The sequence below is a fragment of the Eublepharis macularius genome, chromosome 9 (genome assembly GCF_028583425.1).
Source record: "Eublepharis macularius isolate TG4126 chromosome 9, MPM_Emac_v1.0, whole genome shotgun sequence".
Taxonomy (NCBI): domain Eukaryota; kingdom Metazoa; phylum Chordata; class Lepidosauria; order Squamata; family Eublepharidae; genus Eublepharis; species Eublepharis macularius.
The window spans coordinates 37,789,060-37,810,154 of record NC_072798.1 but is presented as its reverse complement, the minus strand read 5'-3'; the positions used below and the strand labels follow the sequence as shown (position 1 = coordinate 37,810,154).

At 40.3% G+C, this 21,095-nt stretch overlaps 1 protein-coding gene and 1 long non-coding RNA gene across 4 annotated transcripts in view; one reads left to right on the top strand and one right to left on the bottom strand.

Annotated features, from left to right (window-relative positions):
* Positions 1-10,441, top strand: part of CBX7 (chromobox 7) — a 20,294-nt gene extending 9,853 nt beyond the window's left edge. For all 3 annotated transcript variants that reach the window (XM_054988196.1, XM_054988197.1, XM_054988195.1), the window contains one exon: positions 467-10,441. In XM_054988196.1, coding sequence (XP_054844171.1) covers positions 467-624 — 158 coding nt within the window. In that variant the 3' untranslated portion in view covers positions 625-10,441. The remainder of the gene's footprint in view (positions 1-466) is intronic.
* On the bottom strand, positions 6,602-21,095 carry LOC129335551 (uncharacterized). Its single transcript, XR_008597624.1, has 3 exons — positions 21,006-21,095; positions 13,074-13,136; positions 6,602-6,691 (listed from the first exon to the last, which is right to left on the bottom strand). It is a non-coding gene; the product is annotated as an uncharacterized LOC129335551 (long non-coding RNA).

Below are 21,095 nucleotides of genomic sequence, written 5' to 3'. Positions count from 1 at the left end.
CACTAAAGAACTGGACATTACTCAAGTTCTGTGTTGAGCTCCTTTCAAGTTCCCTAAAGGTTTTCCCCTGGAAACAGACCAACTTGGCCTTTCCCCTCCTGCCTCCCTCCCTTCAGGACTTGTCTGCTGTATTCTCCAGCCTCCAGGGTTTAGTTATTTTACTGAAGCTAGAAAGAGGCCAGGCCTAGCAAGCAGCTATGGCACATATTGTGCAATGTAACTCTCTGGATTATTCCTGGTATATATGAGTATGTCCATCCATGCTGGGTGAAACTTCTGAAGCAGTATCCATTTTTACAGCCTCTTCAGCTTTCTTCCCTTGATTTTTTATGCCCATCGGTGTCGAGTGTGCTAAATTAGAACTTGTTGGCCTTTTGTGTCCTATGACGAGGGGCAAAAGCCTTGATGTTGGTTTTAGTTTCAGTATTTTTCACATGTTGTTGCCTCCTTTCTTCCTCTTCTGCAGTGGGCTCAGATACAGCAGAAGGCACTCTTTCATGGAGCCCCACCCTGCCTCCCAATGAAGTGACAGTGACCGACATCACAGCAAACTCTATTACTGTGACTTTCAGAGAAGCACAAATGGCAGAGGGCTTCTTCCGAGACCGGAGCATTCAGTTCTGAAACTTCATTTTTATTTTGTGGTTTTCTTCCCCACCACTTGTTTGGGGGAATCCCCCCCTTTTAGGGCAGGTGATTTAAGTATATTCTATAACAAAATCCGAAACTTTTCCTTCACAGATGTTTACAGAGGATTTTGGTTTTGATTTTGACTGTTGAAGCCTCACTGAATTATTTTTTTCCCTGCTCCTCTTTCAAATACGCAAAAACAACAAAAGGCAGTGTGGGGGTGCCTGTGTGTGTTCTTTTTTCCTCATTTGTTACTATAGATATATATATAGAGACAGAGTATATAAATATATTACTTGTCTGTTACTGCTTTGTGTGTTTTGGAAACTGAAGCTCTTTTCACTGGCAAAGATGTTTATTTACAGTGCAGTATAGAAGAATGTCCACTCCTTATGTCAGTAATGGTGAATTGGTTAGTTTAAATGAGAAGTTTCAAGTCCAGAAATAGGAAAGAGGCCAAATACCCCTGTTTTCTTCCATGTGTCATAGTATATTTTTCTTTGTTAAACTACTTCCATGGTCAGTTCCTAGAGATATTTGTGGACCCTTCTGCTTCAGGCAAGTGGTCCTTGTTTGATGCTTCCTCCCTTATCAACACTGTATTTGATATGGCGTACAGGTGTCTACGGTGCTTCCACAAATGCTGTAATCTGGAAGATTACATATAGATGCCCTGGTCTGATTGTGCACTCAGTAGAAACACCTGCATTGGTGTTTTCCTTACTCGCTTAAAAAAACAGGAGTGTAAAAGCTGTACTGCAACAACTAGGTGCATCCACATTGCCCTTGCTTATCCAGTGTGTAGGACCACTGTTTTTCAAACTTTGTTCCTAGGAAACCTATGGCATTCTGTTCAACAGGAGTTACTCAGTTTTCACCACTACCAGTCTGTCCCGGCAATGCATAGCCATGAGTTTGTTGTGAAACGTCCTAGGGCACATACTTGGTTTTCATGGAGCTACCGTGATGTTTGACAGGAGGAGCTGTTACCTAGCTTGAGTTTTATAGTGTGCTGCAGCAGCCTTGGCAACACCCAGGAATTCTATGGCAGAAATGTAGAACTTGATATGAAAAGTGTTGCCCTATGAGTATAAAGTTTGAAATCTGGTTGTGTAGACTGTCAATTTAGTAATGCTTATTGGTATACAAGAAGGTGGAGGAGCCACAAGGCTGAAAGTAGATGCAGGGTGGGCTGTGGGCATTGAATGTGCAATAGAAACATGTACAATGAATACCTGAAAAGCAGCTGGCATACATGGTACCTCAAGAAAAGCAGATATTATTACCACTGGCCAGCTAATGATGTATAAATACTGTGCTGCTAAGATTAGCAGCTAATGAATGGTAGCTTTACTTGCCTTCTATTGTCTTTGGATTCGTAAGCCTTGACGAAAGATAAAGCTGCTCAGCAACTGTCATTTTGTGTATGTAAATAAATAGATTTTTGTGCTTAGCTGGCTGCTTCTTCAACCAGTCTTGCTTGAACATATCTTCCAGATATCCCTGTGGTGGTGGAAAGTTGTGTATACAGCCAAGAATGTCTTGGAATTCACCTTTGTCAGGAATCTCCTGTTTAAAAAAATGCTAGACTCAGGATGAATGGTCAAGCCGCTGGGAACTTTGCTGTTGAGTTTCATTCTGGGATAGGATGTTGCTCTTTTTCCTGGAATTTGTTTCATACGTCTGTGAGAGTCACAGCTGTCTTTTTTTTAATGGGATGAAACTGGGGAGTTAGGATTAAGAGACTTTTTGTGGAAGCAGAAGAACTTTAGCTGTTGGCTGAAAGCATAGATTGGGGCATGGGTTGAAATGGGCATGGGTCAATCTGACCTACCTGGTCAAAATATTAGCAGAAGTGGAGTGGGGTTAAGTGATGAGACTTGTAATCTTCTGCTTTTAGTTGATGTTGAAGGAATATGCTTTCGTTGATGATATTTTGCTAGTTCTATTCATAAGCCTCTTGATGTTTTTCTTATGCTAAGTGATGGTTTCTTTCTGTGAAGTTCACACAATCTTTGCCAAGGAGAAGCTGCTTGCAGTTCCACAGAGCCTTGTCTTGCACTTCAATGCCTTGAGATTTGTGCTGGACTTCTTGTGATTTTTTAAAAAAAAGAAATTGTTGTATCTTCAAACTGTATAGTTATGTTTTTGTGTATTTGTGCTTCTTTATAAGTTGACTTAAACAAATGAAAAATTCTGAAAATATCTTTCTAGGGAAATTGCAGGCAAGAAGTTGGGAACAGGGGCTGCAATTCTAACCGTATGTACATGCGAGTAAATCCTACTGCAATTAATGGGATTTGCTTCTGAATAAAGATTCTTAGGAATGGGGTAGGAAACTGATGGAGCATATGATTTTGGAGCATATGACCTCAGCCTTCCTGCTAACAAAAATTAACCACCCATCCCCCATCAAAGTATATGTTTTCTGAAAATCTGTTCTTCTGGAGCTTTAGAAAAACAGACTTAACATTTTGTGGAGGTTGTAAATCCAATTAGCTTGCAGTCTTTTTTTTTCTTTTCTTTTTTTGCGCTAAAATTTGGCTGCAGATCTGGTTAAACAATGCAGTGTTTAATACAGTCAATTTGGAGATAGTATCTGTCTTTCTCTAAGAGTGGTCATCCTGCTGTGGATTGTCTCCTGCCTCAGAGATATGAAAGGGAGAGCTGCCTTTGCCAAGTCAGAAGATGTAAATCCTTGTATTTCCAATTATTAATGCCGAATAATATTTGATTTCTTGTGGGTTGGGTGGGAGAAGAGGATTTGTAGGATTTCTTGAAATCTTTTCTGTTGGATTCTGGTACATCTCCAAGAGACTGCAGAACAGCATGTTGTCCTGGTTGTCTGAATCCCGCCCAATAAACGTTCTGTTTCTTGCACAAGGTTAGTGATGCAAGAAGTTGACCCAGTGCTATGCTCCATTAAGGAAGAAAACAAGGATTGATGTTCAGTGGTAAAATATACACTTTGCATGTAGAAAGTCCTAGGTTCCATTTCTGACACCTCCAGTGAAAGAATCTTGGGTAGCAGGTGCTGAGAAGGACCTTGCCATGCATGAGACCTTGGAGAGCATTTGCCAGTCAAAGTAGATAATGCTCAGCCAGATGGACTAATGGCCCAACCCTGTATAAGGTAACTTTATGTATTTGAGTTCACAACATTCAAGAACAGGGACTGCCTTTTCAAAAAAAGTAGAACATGGAGACATACTTTAAACTGAATGTGAAGACTTGAATCTTTCCGAGATTGGATTGTGGCATTGGGTTCTGACTCTCCCAAAACTAGAGCCACAACATTTCCTGTGTTTCATTGGCTGGTGTTTACACTGTGCAGACATCTACTACAGTGTGTTTTTCTGCAAGCATTTATGCTTTTGTTGGTTCATTTGTTGTGGATGTTTTGTATGGTTATAGCATAGGACACTTTACTGAAATGAATACATGGCCTCATTTTCAAAATGTCAGCTACCTGTCATGGTGAAGCATATTGTTAAGGGCAGAACATCGGTGAAGGATCTGTGGACCTGGGGCTGGCTTGCAGTGCCTTAGTTGGAACCGGTTAGCAGGTGATAATGCTTGAAAGGCTTCTCTGGGCCATAATAGTTCTGCTGCTAAAGGTATAATTACAGGAGCCAGTTGAAAAGTTGGCCATGAGGAAGTCAGCTTAGTGTGAAGGTTCTGATTCACAGGCACCACGCTGCTACCTGCTAGCATAGGGTTCCCAAGTGCTATAAAATCTGGGCCCCACTTTCTTTTATTGTTATCCATTTACATGGGATGCTGAAACCTCACTGCAGCTATGATTTCTAGCATACTCAGTTTTAGCAAGGGAATAGACTTGTTTTCCTAGATGTTACTGTCTGGCCAGTTTTTGGCACACAGCAGAGAACTTGTGAAATGAAATTGATTTTGTCATCTGGTTTCAGATGTGGTTCTTTTTCTTCTAAAGGCCATATCTATGCTACATATGTATGTCATTTTTACCCTAATTTGGGAGCCTTAGCAACAAACTAGAATCTGTCTCCTTTTCTATTTTAAACTTTTAAAATAGTTTCTGGCTACTAAGATCCATCCTTATGTGAAACAGTTTCTAACCTTGTTTCTTTTTGTGCATCTCTAATGGGTTGACACCTTCCCACAATTAGAACCAAACAAGTATGTGAGACTGGGCTTTCAGGAATAAGAGAAAGCAGCGGGGTAGGGAAATAATGCTCCACTTCTCCTTTGACACATCACTGTTTGCCTCTCTTAAATCTCAGGCTGTGATGGCAATGCATCGTAGTGAAATGTAAAAAAAAAATACTGCCAGTTAAATGCCTAGGATTGGCCTGAGTGTGTGTTTCTGTTTTTGTTTGAAATGTTCTCTTCTGAAGAGCTTTTGTGATGTAGGTATGTGTTCTTGCAGTTGTGTATTGTTAGTAAAAAATACATGTTATATAGAACCTTTTTTCTCTCCCTTTCAAAGTTTGTCAGGAATATGATACTGAAATTGGAGTATAGCTACCAGGTATTAGATCAGAGGAGTTAGCCGTGTTAGTCTTTAGTAGCAAAATAGCAAAGAGTCCCTTAGCACCTTTTAGACTAACCAACTTTATTGTAGCATAAGCTTTCGAGAGCCACAGCTCTCTTCATCAGATGCATGGAGGAGATGAAGAAACTGGTCAAAGATATATAAGTGGTGAGGGGAGGGGGGAGAGGGTGCAGGGAGCAAGGGTCATGTAAATGTAAATAAATTCATGGAAGCTGTGGAATGCACAGTCCAGGCTGGGTGTGACCCTTCCTCTCCATGGCAGAATCTGAATAGAATGCCTGAAGGCAGTTACTTTTGGTAATAACCATTCATAGTCTCTATTCAATTCAAGTCTGACTGAGTCAAATTTACATATGAATTCCGGTTCAGCAGCTTCCCATTGGATTTTGTTTTGAAATGTTTCTGTTGAACTATGGTGACCTTTAAGTCCTTGATAGAATGTCTTGGTAGATTGAAGTGTTCTCCCACTGGTTTCTGGATGTTGCCATTTTTAATGTCAGATTTGTATCCATTTATTCTTTCGTGCAGAGGTTGGCTGGTTTGTCCAATGTACAGAGCAGATGTTGCCACATGAGGGCATATATCACGTTGGAGGATGAGCAGCTGTAAGAGCCAGAGATAGTGTAGTTGATACCATTGGGTCCTGTAATCGTATTTTCTGGGTAGATATGAGGGCAGAGTTGGCATCTGGGTCTGTTGCAGAGTCTGGTACCTGTGTTGGTGACTCTGCTAACCGATTCATGGTTGTTAGTGAGAAGTCGTTTAAGGTTGGGGGGCTGCCTATAGGCAAGGAGAGGTCTTCCACCCAGGGCTGGTGAGAGAGCGGCATCGTTTTCCAGGATGGGCTGTAAGCCACTGATATGTTGGATTGGTTTCAGCTGGGAACTATAGGTGACAACCAGTGGTGTTTGTTGTTAGGTCCTTTTGGTTTGTCCTGGAGCAGGCTGTTTCTGGGTACTAGTCTGGCCCTGTCAATTTGTTTCCTCACCTCATTCGGTGAGTACTGTAGCCCCAAAACCTAGTTACCAGATTTGTTTCTGGTGTAACACGTAGTGTCAAAAGTAGAAAATGGTTAGAGTTTTATCTGATAACTGTTACTGCCCCTACTTCTATCTCTTGTTCTGCACCTGTTGTAGTGTGGAGCTCTGAGGTGGGGAGGACATCTCCTAATCCTGTCATTTCACTCTTACAGGACTTCCTGTCACATGCTTGCAGTTTGATAGCCTCTGTGCTGCTGCCTGGTTATTAAAGATGAGTCTTGGGTTTGGAAAGGTTGAAGACGTCTGCTCTAGAAAGAGGACTTTTTCTGTGGGCTAAATTTTGGTGTTACGGTTTCTCTCTCCCTTTGGTAAGGTACTTACAACTTTAACAACTGTGTGAGGGAAGCTCAATTTGTGCTGCTTTTCTCCTTGCTGCCTCCTGATGCTGGGGAAAGCAGTGCATCTTGAACTTTGGAGAGCCAAACAGCAGTATCCTCAATGCTTTATGTTGAAGAAGGTTTGAAGTTAGTGACCTTTTATTTTTCATCCCCTGCAAAAAAAAAAAAAACCTTACTGTGCACATACTGAGTTTTTGATTTGTCATTGCTCTGAATTAATTTTTGTAAATGGCCCTTGGTTTTTTTTTCTAGTGATTGTCACCATGGCAGGGTCTTAATTACGAAAAGAACTCATATGCTGGATATTTCCCCCAATATATCTCATAGTAAGCTGTCTGAGTTATAGATAGAAATATAAATGCTTGACTTATGAACTGAAGAATAGATTAATGTAAAGTATACTGAAAGTTTGTGGAAAGTGCCTTCTGGTAACTCCAGATGGAAGTGCAAATGTTAGTTGATAGCAATCAATTTACTATGACACTTTAGAGAACCTTGATCCTAAATGCACTTGTAGAAGTAAGCTCCAGATTTTAGAGGCAGGCCATATGTGGTAAGCTGGGGTTCACCTTCGAATTTACTACTAGTGTTCTCTTAAGCTACAAATACAATTTCTGATGAGTTGCCATCAGATGAAGCAATGACTTAACTGGGGAAAAAACAAGTGTTGTCAAATAAGCAATTTCTAAGAGAAGACTGGATGGTCAGGAGGGGCGCAAGAGTCAGCAAGAAGAGAATCCAGTTTAGTCTTTTTAAATTGCTGTATTTCTTTAAAACACACAGTTTCCATGTCTAGAAAACATGTCATGGTAGTAGTACAGTAGTGAATGGATGGAAGACTCAGTATTTTTGCAAAACCTTTGCTGTTATGGTGCACATGTATATGATTAGTAAATTCGTATGGCATAACATGAGTCTGTTGAACAGATTTTGATCACATGGAAAGTTCCCTTTCGTCATGGATATTACATTGGAAGAAGATTCTTTTCGTTTTCAAACTGCTACAGAACTGAATTAATTCCTCTCCGTTTCAACCAGTTCCCTTGTTACTCTGTCAGGGATGGAGTGCATTGGTTTGGGGAAGAATGACATTATTAAACAGGCAATAGTTCAGACCTTCAAATCTGTGCCTCTTAATTTTATAAACAGGGGTCCTATCAGCTTATGTTGAAGTGATTAGTCCAGAACTATTATTCTTTAAAATAATGATGTAATAGTTGATGGAATAGGCGGGTTACAAAGAATGAAACCATTTTTAAAAAATGTTGATCAGTTCTTTCAGCATTGTTTACACAACAACAGTTGGTTTTTCCATGAATTTGGGCATCTTTTGTCACAAAATTGGAATGTGGTGTACATAAGGGGAGGATATATATATGAAAAGCATGCATGTTATTTTATGACTTTAATGGACTTTGAAGGGTATAGGTTTACAATTGCACTGTGAGTGTGTGAACGCTATGTGTGTGTATAGCATTTTCTGGTGACTTATCAGATAGAACTTGGGGTTATGAATATTTCCTGTTTGCACAGAGCGTTATTTAGGGAAGCACTGGCTTTAAACTATACTGGGCAGAGCAATGAATGGGTACAGAAAAAAAAGACATAATGGGGACAGATAGGGGAGTATTTCTCTTGTATAATATGCAGCTCAGTCCTATGTGTGTTTACTCAGAAATAAGTCCCACTGTGTTCAGTAGGGCTTATTCCTAGGTAGGGGTCTATAGGATTGCAGCCTTAAAAGTGCAGTGTGGAGCAGCGTAGAATGGAAGAATTTTCCTATGTACACTGTGCAATCTGTTCTACTTCATGGACGTGTTGTTTCAATGTGAGAGTTACCAAAAACAAATCTTTTCTTCAGCCCCACTTTTATGAAGTGTTGGCTTTGAAATTTTCCTTCATATAGTCAGGTTAATGCTCTTCAGAAATTAATCTGCCTTCATCCAAAATAAATGGTGGAGCAATAAGTAGTTGAAGAATGACAGTCTGTCCAATAACTTGCTTGGCAGTGGTGGGATGATGATAACAGTATCCATAAAGAGATGAGATGTGAGCTTTCCTTTCTCAATGAAAATGAATTCCCTTGGAAAAGGCAGCTCTTCTCTTTCTCCCTAGATTTCTGAAAGTGTAGAAACAGTGTAGGTTCTCTGAACCAAAAAGTACCACAAAACAAGCATAATCCAGAAACAAAAGGTTAGTAGAAATCTTGTTGACTCTCCTACCTAGAAATTTCTCATAGGAAAAGGGAGAAAATGTAACTTCCAAAATGCTGCAGTTGTTGGCTTTCTTGATCAGGATAGGGTTCTGAAGTGGGGAAATAATGGAATGAGGGTGGGTTGGGGAATTGAACCAGGGCTCATGGGTAAGGAGGAGAGAAAGATAGAGGTGGCACCAAAGTTCATAGAAATTAAAAAGATTGTCCTCCTGAGGGTTTTTTTTTTAAATACTGATCTTGTTTTCACCAAAGCATTTCTAAGGCTATGTTGACACTGTTGGAAGATGAATTATCATGTGATAAAACATAAAGAGTAACAACACAGCACCAGACCAACACCACTGCTGTACAAGTGGTTGTGTGTGCCTATGGTGCAGATGATGTCGGCTGGCTGTGTGCATTTGGCTGGCCACCATTTGCATATTTGCACTAGTCCACCCCCAGTTTAAAATGTATGGAAATAAAATACAAAATGCTGTCCCCTCTTGTGTTTATCAACCACCTCTGGATAAGACAAAAGGTGTCGCCGTTTCAGGCTACAAGTCGTTTGGTTATACTTCTTTTTCCCAGCATGCACCTAGCTGTTTACTTTTAGGCTAGCTGCACAGCGAACTCCCTGTTGAGAAGAAGAGCAGCATACTTTTCATCTAGAGTTTAATACCATTCTAAAGTCTTCTTGGAAATCACAATGGCTAGATAATGCTGCAGGTTTCAAGAAGGCTTAGAATTGTGTGCTGCTCTTCTTCCCAATGGTGAGTGAATTGCATAACTTGTTTGTGATGCAAACCCCTCCAGCCTTGATCAAGATGCAATGTCAAGCATCTCTTCCACAGACATGTATTGCACGCTTTCAGAAAAACCCCTTTCTCTAGACAAATTGCACTTTAATACCATATTAGGGATTGGGGGCGGGGGGTAAGACACTCCTGGGTCAGATGGAAGAACTGCATCAGCATTCTTTAACTCGGGATGGGATGGGATGGGGGAGGGGCTGAGCTTTGGATAGGAAAATACCATGAAACTAAGGATTTATTTAAAAAATCAAGATGGGACATAATTGTTTTGTGAAGTTGGAAGGCTTATTTAGTGCCAGGTATCTACCACTGAGGGAGTTCAGGTCTTCCTTCTTTTCCTGTTTGCACTGCTTGTTTTGTGAAGAAATCCATCTGAATTAACTGCTAATGATGGATTCTTGTTTTCTTTGGGTGTGAAAGCAGGCAGAGTCATTGTGATGGGTGGGAGAAAGAAACCTATTTGGAGTGTTGCTTTTTAATTTTCTTCTCCTTATTGGCATGGTATCTGAGTTGGTATCTTCTTGGCATGGTGTCCAAGTTGTCTTTGCACATGAAAGCTTCCTTTGCACAGAACGAGCTTCTAGGATATTTCTTTTGTATAGACTAACTGAATGTATTTGGGGGAGGGAGGGCATGAGGGAGCAAATCGATTCCAAACAGAATTTCAAAAAAAAAAAGTTGAATGCCTTTTTGTGAGTGAGTGTTTGCTGCAAACACATTGTAATACAAATGAGTGGGCCAGAGCAAGTTCTAATTGACGCAATGTGCGGCTTTATTTTTGTACTGATCATGGTTTAAGAGACTGTACAGCATCTATTTATGTAGATGATTTATGTGGTCAATGTTGCAAACAAGATTATAAAAATATTAAATGAGAACTGACATTTAACTAATGTCCTGCTTCCTGTCTTTATATTGACCCTCCTTGTTCTCTGTTGGCTGTACTTTCCAGCGGGATGATACATACAGTGAGATGCGACCTCTTGGTGGGTTTGGGTGCAAGAGACCTACATTTTTAATCCTCATTCAGCTATGAATCTCACTGTCTTGCAGCATAATCTGCCTCTTGGGTTAGCTGTGACAATACAATACTGCCCTGGGCTCCTCAGGGAAGTTTGGAGGGGTTGATTAAAAATATTTTTTAAAGACATGCTGCCAGTTTTGCAAGGGCAAAAGAGATGTGGGAAGTTTTGAAAGCTGGGCATGTGTGTGAAGCTGCTTGAGTGAGTGCTGCAAGTCATCTATATCACTTCAGCCCGTGGAGGAACCCCCCCCCCCCAAGTAAGCTAAACCAGCAGTAGTGCAGATTTCCCAACAAAAAAAAGTCTCTGAAGACCTGGCACCCATCGAAACCTTCTGTCAGAGCCCTATCTCTTCAGTTAAATTCACACACTGCCTTGAGTTTGATAAGTCACCAATGTCTTGGTTTTCCTTTACAATTCCAGTTGGGTGGCCACTTTAGTCTATTGCTGGGGGGGTGGGGGGGCGGGGTTGCTGACTGGGCCTGAGAGGCAGGTAAAGTCTCCTTGAGAGAGGGAGTGGTTGCCTCAGTCTTGAAACAGGCGTCCACTTCTCCAGATGTCTACCCTGGACCCATGAGAACTGGTACCTGGAGGCAGTTTTGGAGTGACCCTCCCTGGTTTTGTTATGTGTGTTCATGTTTTTATTTAATTATTTCATCTATACTTTAATGATGTTTTAGTGTTTTAATGTTTTGATTGCTGCCTTGGGGGCTTGACTGGGTGTAAAGGCAGCACAGAATTTTTAAATAAATAAATACATCTAGGCGGGAAAGGGTAAAATTTGATGAAGAGAGGGGGTCCCTGATCAGATTCCCTGATGTGTCATATTAATTTAAAATTGCCACCTCCAAGAGGGAGATGATTTGAATTGGGACTGTGGCATTGGGGAAAGGATAACACCATTTCCACAATCAAATTGCTATTAGCCTCAGTTCAGTGGGTTGGACAGACAGTCTTCCCCTGCCCTTTTCTTCTGTACTATGCTTATGGTCCTGGAAGAAACACACCTCAGCAGCTGCTTTTGGAAAATAGCTGTGCAATCCTAAGAACCACTTAGTAGACCCAAATAGGATTTATAAGATAAAAGTCTGTTCAAGAAAACCAGGGCATTGATTTCAAGTGAGTAAGAAGCACACAGTTCCTTCAGCCACACAATACACTTTTTGGAACTTGCGGAGGCTGAAAGGCAATTTGGTATAGGGGTTAGAAGCAGCAGGACTACTTTGGAGAACCAGGTTTGATTCCCGACTCCTCCACTTGAAGCCAGCTGGGTGACCTTGGGCTAGTCACAGTTCTCTGGAGCTCTCAGCCCCACCCACCTCACAAGGTGTTTTGTTGTGGGGATAATAATAACATACTTTGTAAACTGCTCTTAGTGGGCATTAAGTTGTCCTGAAGGGCAGTATATACATTGAATGTTATTGTTGTTATTATGGAAAAGAGACTTGTGGAATACTCATGGACTCATGTTTAAAGGTAATGTCCAAAGTCCCAGAGTGAAGGCAAGCCCCAAAGTTGCTCTTTGGCTTGTGATCCTGGTATCCCCGTCTGTCAAATTAAACAGAAGAGCTTGTTGAAAGAAGAGGTTCAATAGACATTAAATAAAACAGGAGTCCAGTGGAACATTAGAGACCAAAAGAAATTTTTCAAAGCAGAAGATTTTGTAATAAACTTTTTCTTTCCAGCTTATGGTGGAATAAGTTCTGTTTGTCTCTAAGGTGCCACTGGACTCCTATTTTATTTTGCTGCTAGACTAACACAGCTACCCATCTTGTATAATCATAATGGATGTTAAGTAGTTTGATGCCAAAGGCTAGCTGTCTGGCTTGTTAGCCTAATGCAACCTGTGCAGTGCAATGTGGAAACTTAAGCTAAAATGGTAATGGGTGTGCCCGATGCAATATTAAACAAGCAGATTTCTAAATATAGCTGGTGTCTCCTGCACACATCCCTCTAGTGGAAATTAATATGAAGGAAGCATTTGCCATCCTCGGAGGACCTCCTCTGCACTCTTGGTGGCAGAAGTGAAATGGGTAAGTAACGGGGCTTCTTCCATTGTGGCACCTGGGCCAGAGAAACACACTTATAAAGTAATTATCCCTCTACATGTTCCCATTGTGATAAGATATGGAAGCAGATGGCTAGCATGCAATGAGGTTTACTGTCAGACATAGATTTTTGGTATGTTACTACAGAGTAGCAGTGTGTATTATTCTGTTCATCTCTTTAATTTAGGGACTTTTTACCTGGTGATCTTTTGCATATTAAATAGTCTAAATATATGTAAACAGCTTTATTCTAAATATTATAGGCCTCTATTTTGAAGAATATGGCTCCCATTCAACAATTTTTATCATGCTCAGTCTTAAATTTTTTTTCATAAAACTGTCTGCGCTTGTTTTTTTAAATTTTTACATTCCTTTAATTTTGTTTCAACTAATTCTCCTGAAAGCAGTGTGTAAAACACATTGATCTATAAGGAAATTATATTTTCCCACTGCACCTTTGTTTTTTCTTCTCTTCTTGGACTCTGTATTGGTGTGGCCTCTTCTGTTTCTTTAATATTCTGTTGAAAAGTAAAATACAATAAATTTGCTGTTGGCCACCTTGTATATGTATACTCCCTGCAGAATGTAAACATTTTCAATATTCAATTTTAATCAAGGTGATCTAAAAAGCTGTTTAAGCTAGTGGGCATATCTAATAGAACTTGCTTCTAGAAGCAAGAATTGTGTTCCTAGACCAACAAGACTTTGGTAAGGCATAGGTAAGTCATAAATATAAAGAACGTTTATGTAGTATATATATTCTCAGTATGCTTGTGGTAGTGTCCCGTCTTCTCCCTTCAAATTAAGGTCACTCCCTTTTCACTTGCAGAATGTGTGATGGTGACTGAACCTCTCCCAGAGCACCACACTATCTCCTCTTCTGCAGCAGTAAATTCTCCGCTTCCTCATGGTTGCTACTCTCCATAAGCTACCAATCCTTATTTCTTGGAATCATCTCCAAGGATACTTTTCACATATATCCAGTGCTTTTTTTCTGGGGGGACGCAGGGGGACGCGTACCCCTAAACATTTTGTGAATCTAATAGGAGAAAGTAAAAATTTTAAAATGTTGGAATTCCCGCTAAACCAACTCCAAACATATTATTATGGATATTTATGTGATTTGTTAAGTTTTATGTAACGTATGTTGGCAACAAAGATGTTTAGTTATATTTAAACTCACTAGGAGCGCTGTTCATCTTACAAAAAAATGGAACGTCTTTGAGCATTGAACACGCCACTGAGATCGCTGGCATAATCGGTGATCGTTAGGGTGCAGACAAATACAAACAAGTCTTCTCTAAGCCACTTGGAGCTCCGGTAGTTGGAATCTAGCACAGTGATTGGTCAGTCTTGTTGCTACCCCCAATGGCGGCGATCAATTTGGATATTTGTGTACATTTTGCACAAAGAATACAAAGATTTTATCTATACTGAAACTCTTTGGTTGTGCGCACGTATCACTATAGAGGGGCTTGGTTGGCAATACTGATACCCATAATTCTCATCACCAACAGTCTTCTGTTGAGTCTCAAATGGAAGTGAGTGTTTCATGCCAATCTGGAAATTATTGTGAGCTGTGTAATATGAGGGTAATGCATGTTCTTGGTAATTTTGTCCATTGACTTCATTTATTTTTTCCGATTTGAACTATGAAATGGTGATTTTCTTGAGTCAAACTGAGAGTACCCCTAAACATTTTTTTTAGAAAAAAAGCACTGCATATATCATCTTAAAATCAGACTCTTAGTACAACTTAGACTTGGTCAATGCCTGCAGCAGGATAAAGGGATAGAATGCTGACACGGCAGAACACATAAGACTGCTGCAGGTGTGTGGGTGTGTCATTTTTTTTATCATGCCCTGTGATGGCAGGACTTTAATTGTGAGGCTTCGGGATATAAAGAGGGAATATCCCTATTTAGGAAAGTATAGAAGATTTATTCCAGATTTGACAACTCTGGAAATGTCTGTCAGAAGTATTATAAGAATCCTCTCAGAAGTATTATAAGAAATGGTCTCGGACAAAAAAAAAAAAAGCTTTAATAGAAGCTAAAAAGGCATCGAGCAATTTAGCTCTGCTGATCCACTTTTATCTAAAACTTCCTTTAATCTTATAGATGATCTTCACTTGCATGTACACCAGCTGTAATCTCCCACATAGTTTAGACAAGGTGGAAAACCCTGTAGTTTCAACTTCTAGGGAAAAGGAATCACTTGGTATTATTTCTGATGTGGTTAAATCCATGAGTGTTTATTTGGGTAAATGTTTCCTATTTATAGATCAAATCCCCTAATGAAAATACTGAGACCCCAAATAAAAATTCCTTGGTTTGCTTGAACTTCATTTGACAACTGACTTGGCTGGTGATATTCTGAATTCCACTTAACAAAGGGGGGGCTACTTTTTTGTCAAAAGATCTTTCCCAATCTAGTTTCCTACTATAAATGAGAATAAGAGTTTTTTTTAAGGTTACTGAATATGAATGGAGTGGTAGAAAAGAGCAACGAAATAAATACTGCAACCCCCCACATATTACAAGAATTATGACATAGGTTAACGTTCGTGTTGTAGTTATGCTTATTTTGGGTCAAAAATGGGTCCTTTGAAGAGGCTGTGAGAGCCCCCCGTTTTCTGAAAATCTAAACATCCAACTAGCACAGCAACAAATATTCTTGAAAAGGAACAATCTATAGCAACTATACATACAGCAGCTACACCTACTCTTGAAGTGTACACATGGGTAGAAATAATGTACTTATAATGCACTGTGACACAGAGAGATCTCTGTCTTTTGGTGCTACACCTCTGAAGATGCCAGTCACAGCTGCTGGTGAAACGTCAGGAACTACAATGCCAAGACCACGGCAATACAGCCCGGAAAATCCACAACAACCATCATTCTCTGGCCGTGAAAGCCTTCGACAATATAATGTAATTTATTTTACAAAATTTATACCCTGCCTTTCTACCCTAATAAGGAACAGGTTAGCGAACAAATTAAAACATACATCATAAACACCATTGAAGCATCATTAGAACAAATCCAGAGATAAAATACATACAAAAACATAAAAACAACAATTACAATATTGAGTAGGAAGGAGCAATCATAGAGGGAATGCCAAATGAAGCCAAGAAATCTTCACTCTCTGGCAGATGATGGCTAAAGGATGGGACAGATGAGACTTCCTGGGGACACTTCTGGAGCCACCTGCCTTGTCTCAGAAGATGGGGGCACCCAAAGCAGGGCGTCTGAAGAAAACCGTAGTAGTTAGAAAGGTTTGTATAGAGTAGGAAGTCCCTCAAGTGTGTTGGTCCCAAACCTTATAAAGCTTAGCACTAGAACCTTGAATTATGCCCAGAAACAATCTGGAAGCCATTGTAGATGGGCCCAGACTGGAGTGATATGGTCCCTAAGACCCACTCCAGTCAGCATCCTGGTGGCAGCATTTTTCACTAATGGAAGTTTCTGAGCATTTCTCTAGGGCAGCCCTATATAGACAGCATTGCAGTAGTCTAAATGAAATGTAATTAGGGCATATACCACCATGGCCAGATCTTTTCTGCCCAGAAAAGGCCACACCTGGCTGACACGATGAAGCTGGTAAAAGGCATTCTTGCCCATAGCTGCCACCTGATTATCTAGCAGTAGGTTTGTGTCCAAGAGCACCCCCAAACTACAGACCTGTTCCTTCAAGAGGAGTGCAACTCCATCCAGAATGAGGGCCACCTTAAATCCCACATCAGATGTTCCGCTCACCAGTAGCGCTGCCATCTTGTTGGAATGAAGCTTCAGTATTAGCCCACATCCACTCCAGAACTGCCCCTAGACACCATTTCAGGATTTTTACAACCTCCCTGGAATCAGCTGGAAGTATGAGAGCCGAGTGTCATCCACATACTGGTGACAGCCCAGATTTCCTGATGACCTCACCCAGTGTTTTCATGTAGATGTTAAAAAGTATAGGGGGCAAGATGGAACCTTCTGGGACCCTGCACACAGGGTCAAGCTAGACATGCAGGTTTTTTAAAAGTTGGGTCTGGGTTCCCTGCAGCCACACAGCAGCTTAGGGGAATGGCCTCAGAATGCCACCACAGGAAAGGAAGAGTTCCTGCCTCCCCTCAAGCCATTTCTCTGACAAAATAGCACAGGGGAAGGTATTTCCCTGGTTTTACTGCTCCATAGCAAAAACAGAGACACCCTCCCTCCCCACTCACTATTTTGGAAAATGGCTTGAGGGGAGAAGGAGGAGCCCTGCCTCCCCTCTGTGGTGGTGTTCTGAGACTCTCCTTTTAACAGCCATTCCTCACAACTTCTCTATGGCAGTGAAAAACCCAGACCCAATTCTTTAAAAACCTGCACATTTAGAGCTAAACCACACAAGATGAATTACACAAGGGCACTCAAGTGAAGGGAGATGCAATGTTAGCCGGGAAGGGTAGTTTGAATTTCACTTCTCTACAGAGCCTGCTTGCTCTTCAGAGGGTTTGTTAATAATTGGCAGAGCCTTGGGGAGGCAAAGAGGAAATTAACAAACCCTCTGAGGAGCCATCTTTGCAGGCTGTGTAGAGGTGAAATTAACAAACCCTTGGAGGAGTGATCTAGTGGCTCTGTAGAGGTGAAATTCAAACTATGCTTCTGGGCTAACAGTCTCCTTTCACTGGAGCATCCTCATGTAATTCATCCCATATGGTTCGCTCTCAGCTTGACCCTGAAAAGCAGTCTGCCAGCACCACCCGAAGCTTACTGTCTAGGTAGGACCAGAACTGCAAAACACTGCCTCCAAATCCTAGCCTGGAAAGGTGTTCCAGAAAGATACCATGATAGTATCAAAAGATGCTGAGAAAAGTACTTCTGTTAAAAGCTGCGGTGGTTAAACCTGTGATATGTGTGGCAACTAGCAAAAATGGTAGGCTTGCCTTGAGTGTTGTATTCATTGTGCAGCTTTTTTGTTTCACATATTTGTTCAATTCCAAATAATATTAGCATGAGACCTCATGTTTATTTTATGAAACCTGTATGTGACAGTGGTGACTTAACCTTCATTCTACAGATGTGTATTCTGGAAATTCTGTCAATAGGATATATCCCTGCACACTGGAAATTGACTTTGGGGCAAAAAATAAGAGCTACAACTTCATTCTGGGGGACTGAAAGATTGCAGCAATTGGTTAGCAGGGATAATTTCTACTCCTCCTCCCTTTTCCTGTGCTGTTGAATACTTTGCCATTTGATATGTTACTTTTTTGGTAAGAATAATTAAATGGTATTTGGGATAACTATAAAAAAGGATACTGGATAGGAAGGTATAATGTATTTGTATTTTAAGTGGCTTACCATTTTTCAATTGATTCAGATTTAGAGAGCTAAGGCAAACAACTAAGTGTTCTGAGTGGCTGTCCAAAAACGTGGAGTTTGCAAGCATATACATGCTTCTTGGCTTGTTTTTTTCCCCAAATGCATATATCGGCAGTAATCTAAGTAAATACTTAGCAAGCAATGCTGAAAGCTGCCTTTAGTTTACCCACCAGCCAAGGACTGCGTTGTATATTTTTTGTGTTCTGTGGCACCCAGCATCATTAATGCTAAATCATCCTTTTTTGTTGTACTGAAATCCTGTATCTATCATTTATCTATGTCCCTATAATACAAATATTCCAAAAAAATATTTGTGTTAAGTCTTGCTTACTTCATTTGTTATCCATCTTTCTTGATGAGACTCCAAGTGGATTACAGAATTATAAAAGAGGAATGAAATATAGTTCATACTATGAACAATACAAAAAACTTAATTGTACAGATTAAAGAACAATGAAATAGAAGCAGTATAATACATTGCATAAACTGGATTTCACAATTAGAGAACCAAAGTCCAATAAACTGGATTTTTTTGCAGTTACAGTTACAGTGTAGTATATCCCGTAAACAAAAAGGCTGCCTAACAATCTCACTTTATTACCTATATGGAAATTACCCTCCTGCAGAGTTCTGTTAGCCATTATCCCATTCCACAAGACAAGGGCCACAATGGAGACAGACTGGATATGAGCTTTGCTCAATTGAGCAAAACTGCCTCAGTGGACCATACTGAGCAATGTGGTCCTGCAGGTGTGGGTCCGACTCCTAAGAATTGAAGAGTTTTGTAGGTAATTATCAGCCCCTTGAATTGAACTCAGGAACTAATTGGTAACAATTGAAGCAATTGCTGAAGAGATGTAGTAGACATACTCCACCTGGCTCCTGATGGTAAAGAAGTTGAATCATTTTGCACCAGCTGGTGTTTTAGAGTTTTCTTCAAGGGCAGGCGCATGCATACCATGTTACAATAGTGTACCTTGAGGATATCAGGGTATAGATACATTCCTCATTCAGATTGATGAATCTTACTACTAATTTCAGGTTTTTTTCCAACTAAAGATAGAATTTCAGTATATGAATCACTTTGCCCTTTCATTTACTTACATTCCTTTGGAAATGTGTTTGAGGAACTGAGGAGTTGACAGATGGTGATAAGGAGTTAGAGAGAAGAGAAACAATAGCTTGTATCTGATCCCTATAATAAAATGTCACTATGGTTTAAAATCCTACCGTAGCAATGATGAGCTGTTGTTACAAACAAATATTCAAAATTGGTTTAATTTGACAGTTTTAAAACTGGGATTCAAAGTGAATTCTTTTTTCTTAACTTCGTATTATTTGCAAAGCTTGTATTTCTGATGTTTTGCTATTCAAACACTAATTTGAAAAGTGAAATATTTTCCAAACTTGTATTTAATGGGCTATAGTTTTCACTTGTTATCTGGCATTTAACTTTTTGATTGATTCTACAAATTCATTAAGTGAATATATGACGTCTGGAAAAAAACAAATTAGCTAAAGTAACTGAATATTGAGATACAGGTTGTGGAAATTAACAAACCATTTAAGACCACAATATATCATCAATAAAGATATGAAATTGGTTCACTTGAACAAATTTTGCAATTCAATCTGCATTTTAAAAAAAAAATTAAGAAAAAAATGTATGTTACAGTTACTAGTTTTTGTAACCATCTCCAAGTGCCAAATCCTAAAAATGTGTACTGTTGCCATATTGGTCCCAAAGACTGTAAGGTAAGAGAATACAATGAAAGCATGTCAGACAAAATTCGAGTGCTCTCTTATTCAAAGGCAGGAAAACCCTTTCACTTTTAACTGTTCAGAAATGGGAAGTGTGTAACATAGTTTACACATTAAGCTGTGAGACACTGAGTGATACTATGTCATACGCATTTGTGAATCAGTTATTATTTATTTAGCAACAGAAGTTGGGATCCTCCCCCCACACAACTAGAACAAAGTGCTTATAATGTATCCTTTACCTCATGTATGAAGTACCCCTGAACATCCCTTCAGATTACACTTTGCACATTTACATGGTATATATGTGTTAGATAGGAACTCCCTGATATCACTTGTGGAAGCATCTTGATTTCTGAAGCTCCAAAACCACATTTTCTAGATAATAGAGGATGAGAGTGAAGAGCTGCATTTCTCACAGGAAATGATGAGAAAGCTGTTGGATGTAACTTGTGAACCAATCCTCCATATTTAGTGGTCTATTTAATTTCCCTTCTCTGACTTCTGTTATTATTATCTGATGTGCTGCAACTGGCCTTGTTTTGCTTCTTTGTACCACTTTGCATTTTCCCCACCTTTGCCCTTCCCTCTGTATTGATGAGCCTGCCCAAAATAAACACCCCAACAGCGGAATCTAGACAGATGAGAGATGTGTCTGCCATACTTTTATGGGCCTGTAAACTTGTGATAAAGTGACACATTTGTGAGAGGAGAGGGACTCCGAGGCTTTGTGCAACGTTTTTAAATAAAAGGCCTGGAGGGTTTGAAAATCTTTTTACTTTGAGAGCAAACAAGTTAGTAGGCGCTGCATAGGATTGCACTGTATAAATCTTAGATCAGACCCTCTAAAAATGCCTCGAAACTTGTACAGAACCTACAAGATCGGCATCCAAGCCGCCCATCCAATGCTACTCAGACGCCGAACGAAAATGCTATTTGTTTCCGAAATTGGGCTGGAGAGGATCTATTTTCCAAACTGAGTACTTGTGCCGATTGTCGGATTGTGTCATATTTCCAAGAAGCTGCTTGAGCGTCCAAATGTCTAATGAAATTTGGTATTAAGAAAAAAATTAGCTCCCCCTGGCCAGGACCCCCTACATTTTATGGGCTGCCTTGGCGCAGGAGAAAGGAACGGGAGGAGGGAGGGGAAGGATAAAGCGAGATATGCCTATAATTGGAAAAATTGGAGGGGGGGAATAGCGGGAAGCTCTTGCGGGGGAAAGAGGAGGGGGCGCTCTGCCCTCGCCTGAGTCCACCGTGTACCTTCCAGTCCTCGCGCCTCGCACGTCCAACCGCCCTTCTCTGGCGCTTCCGAAACAGAAAATCACATGCGCGGCCCCTTTAAGAGCCCGC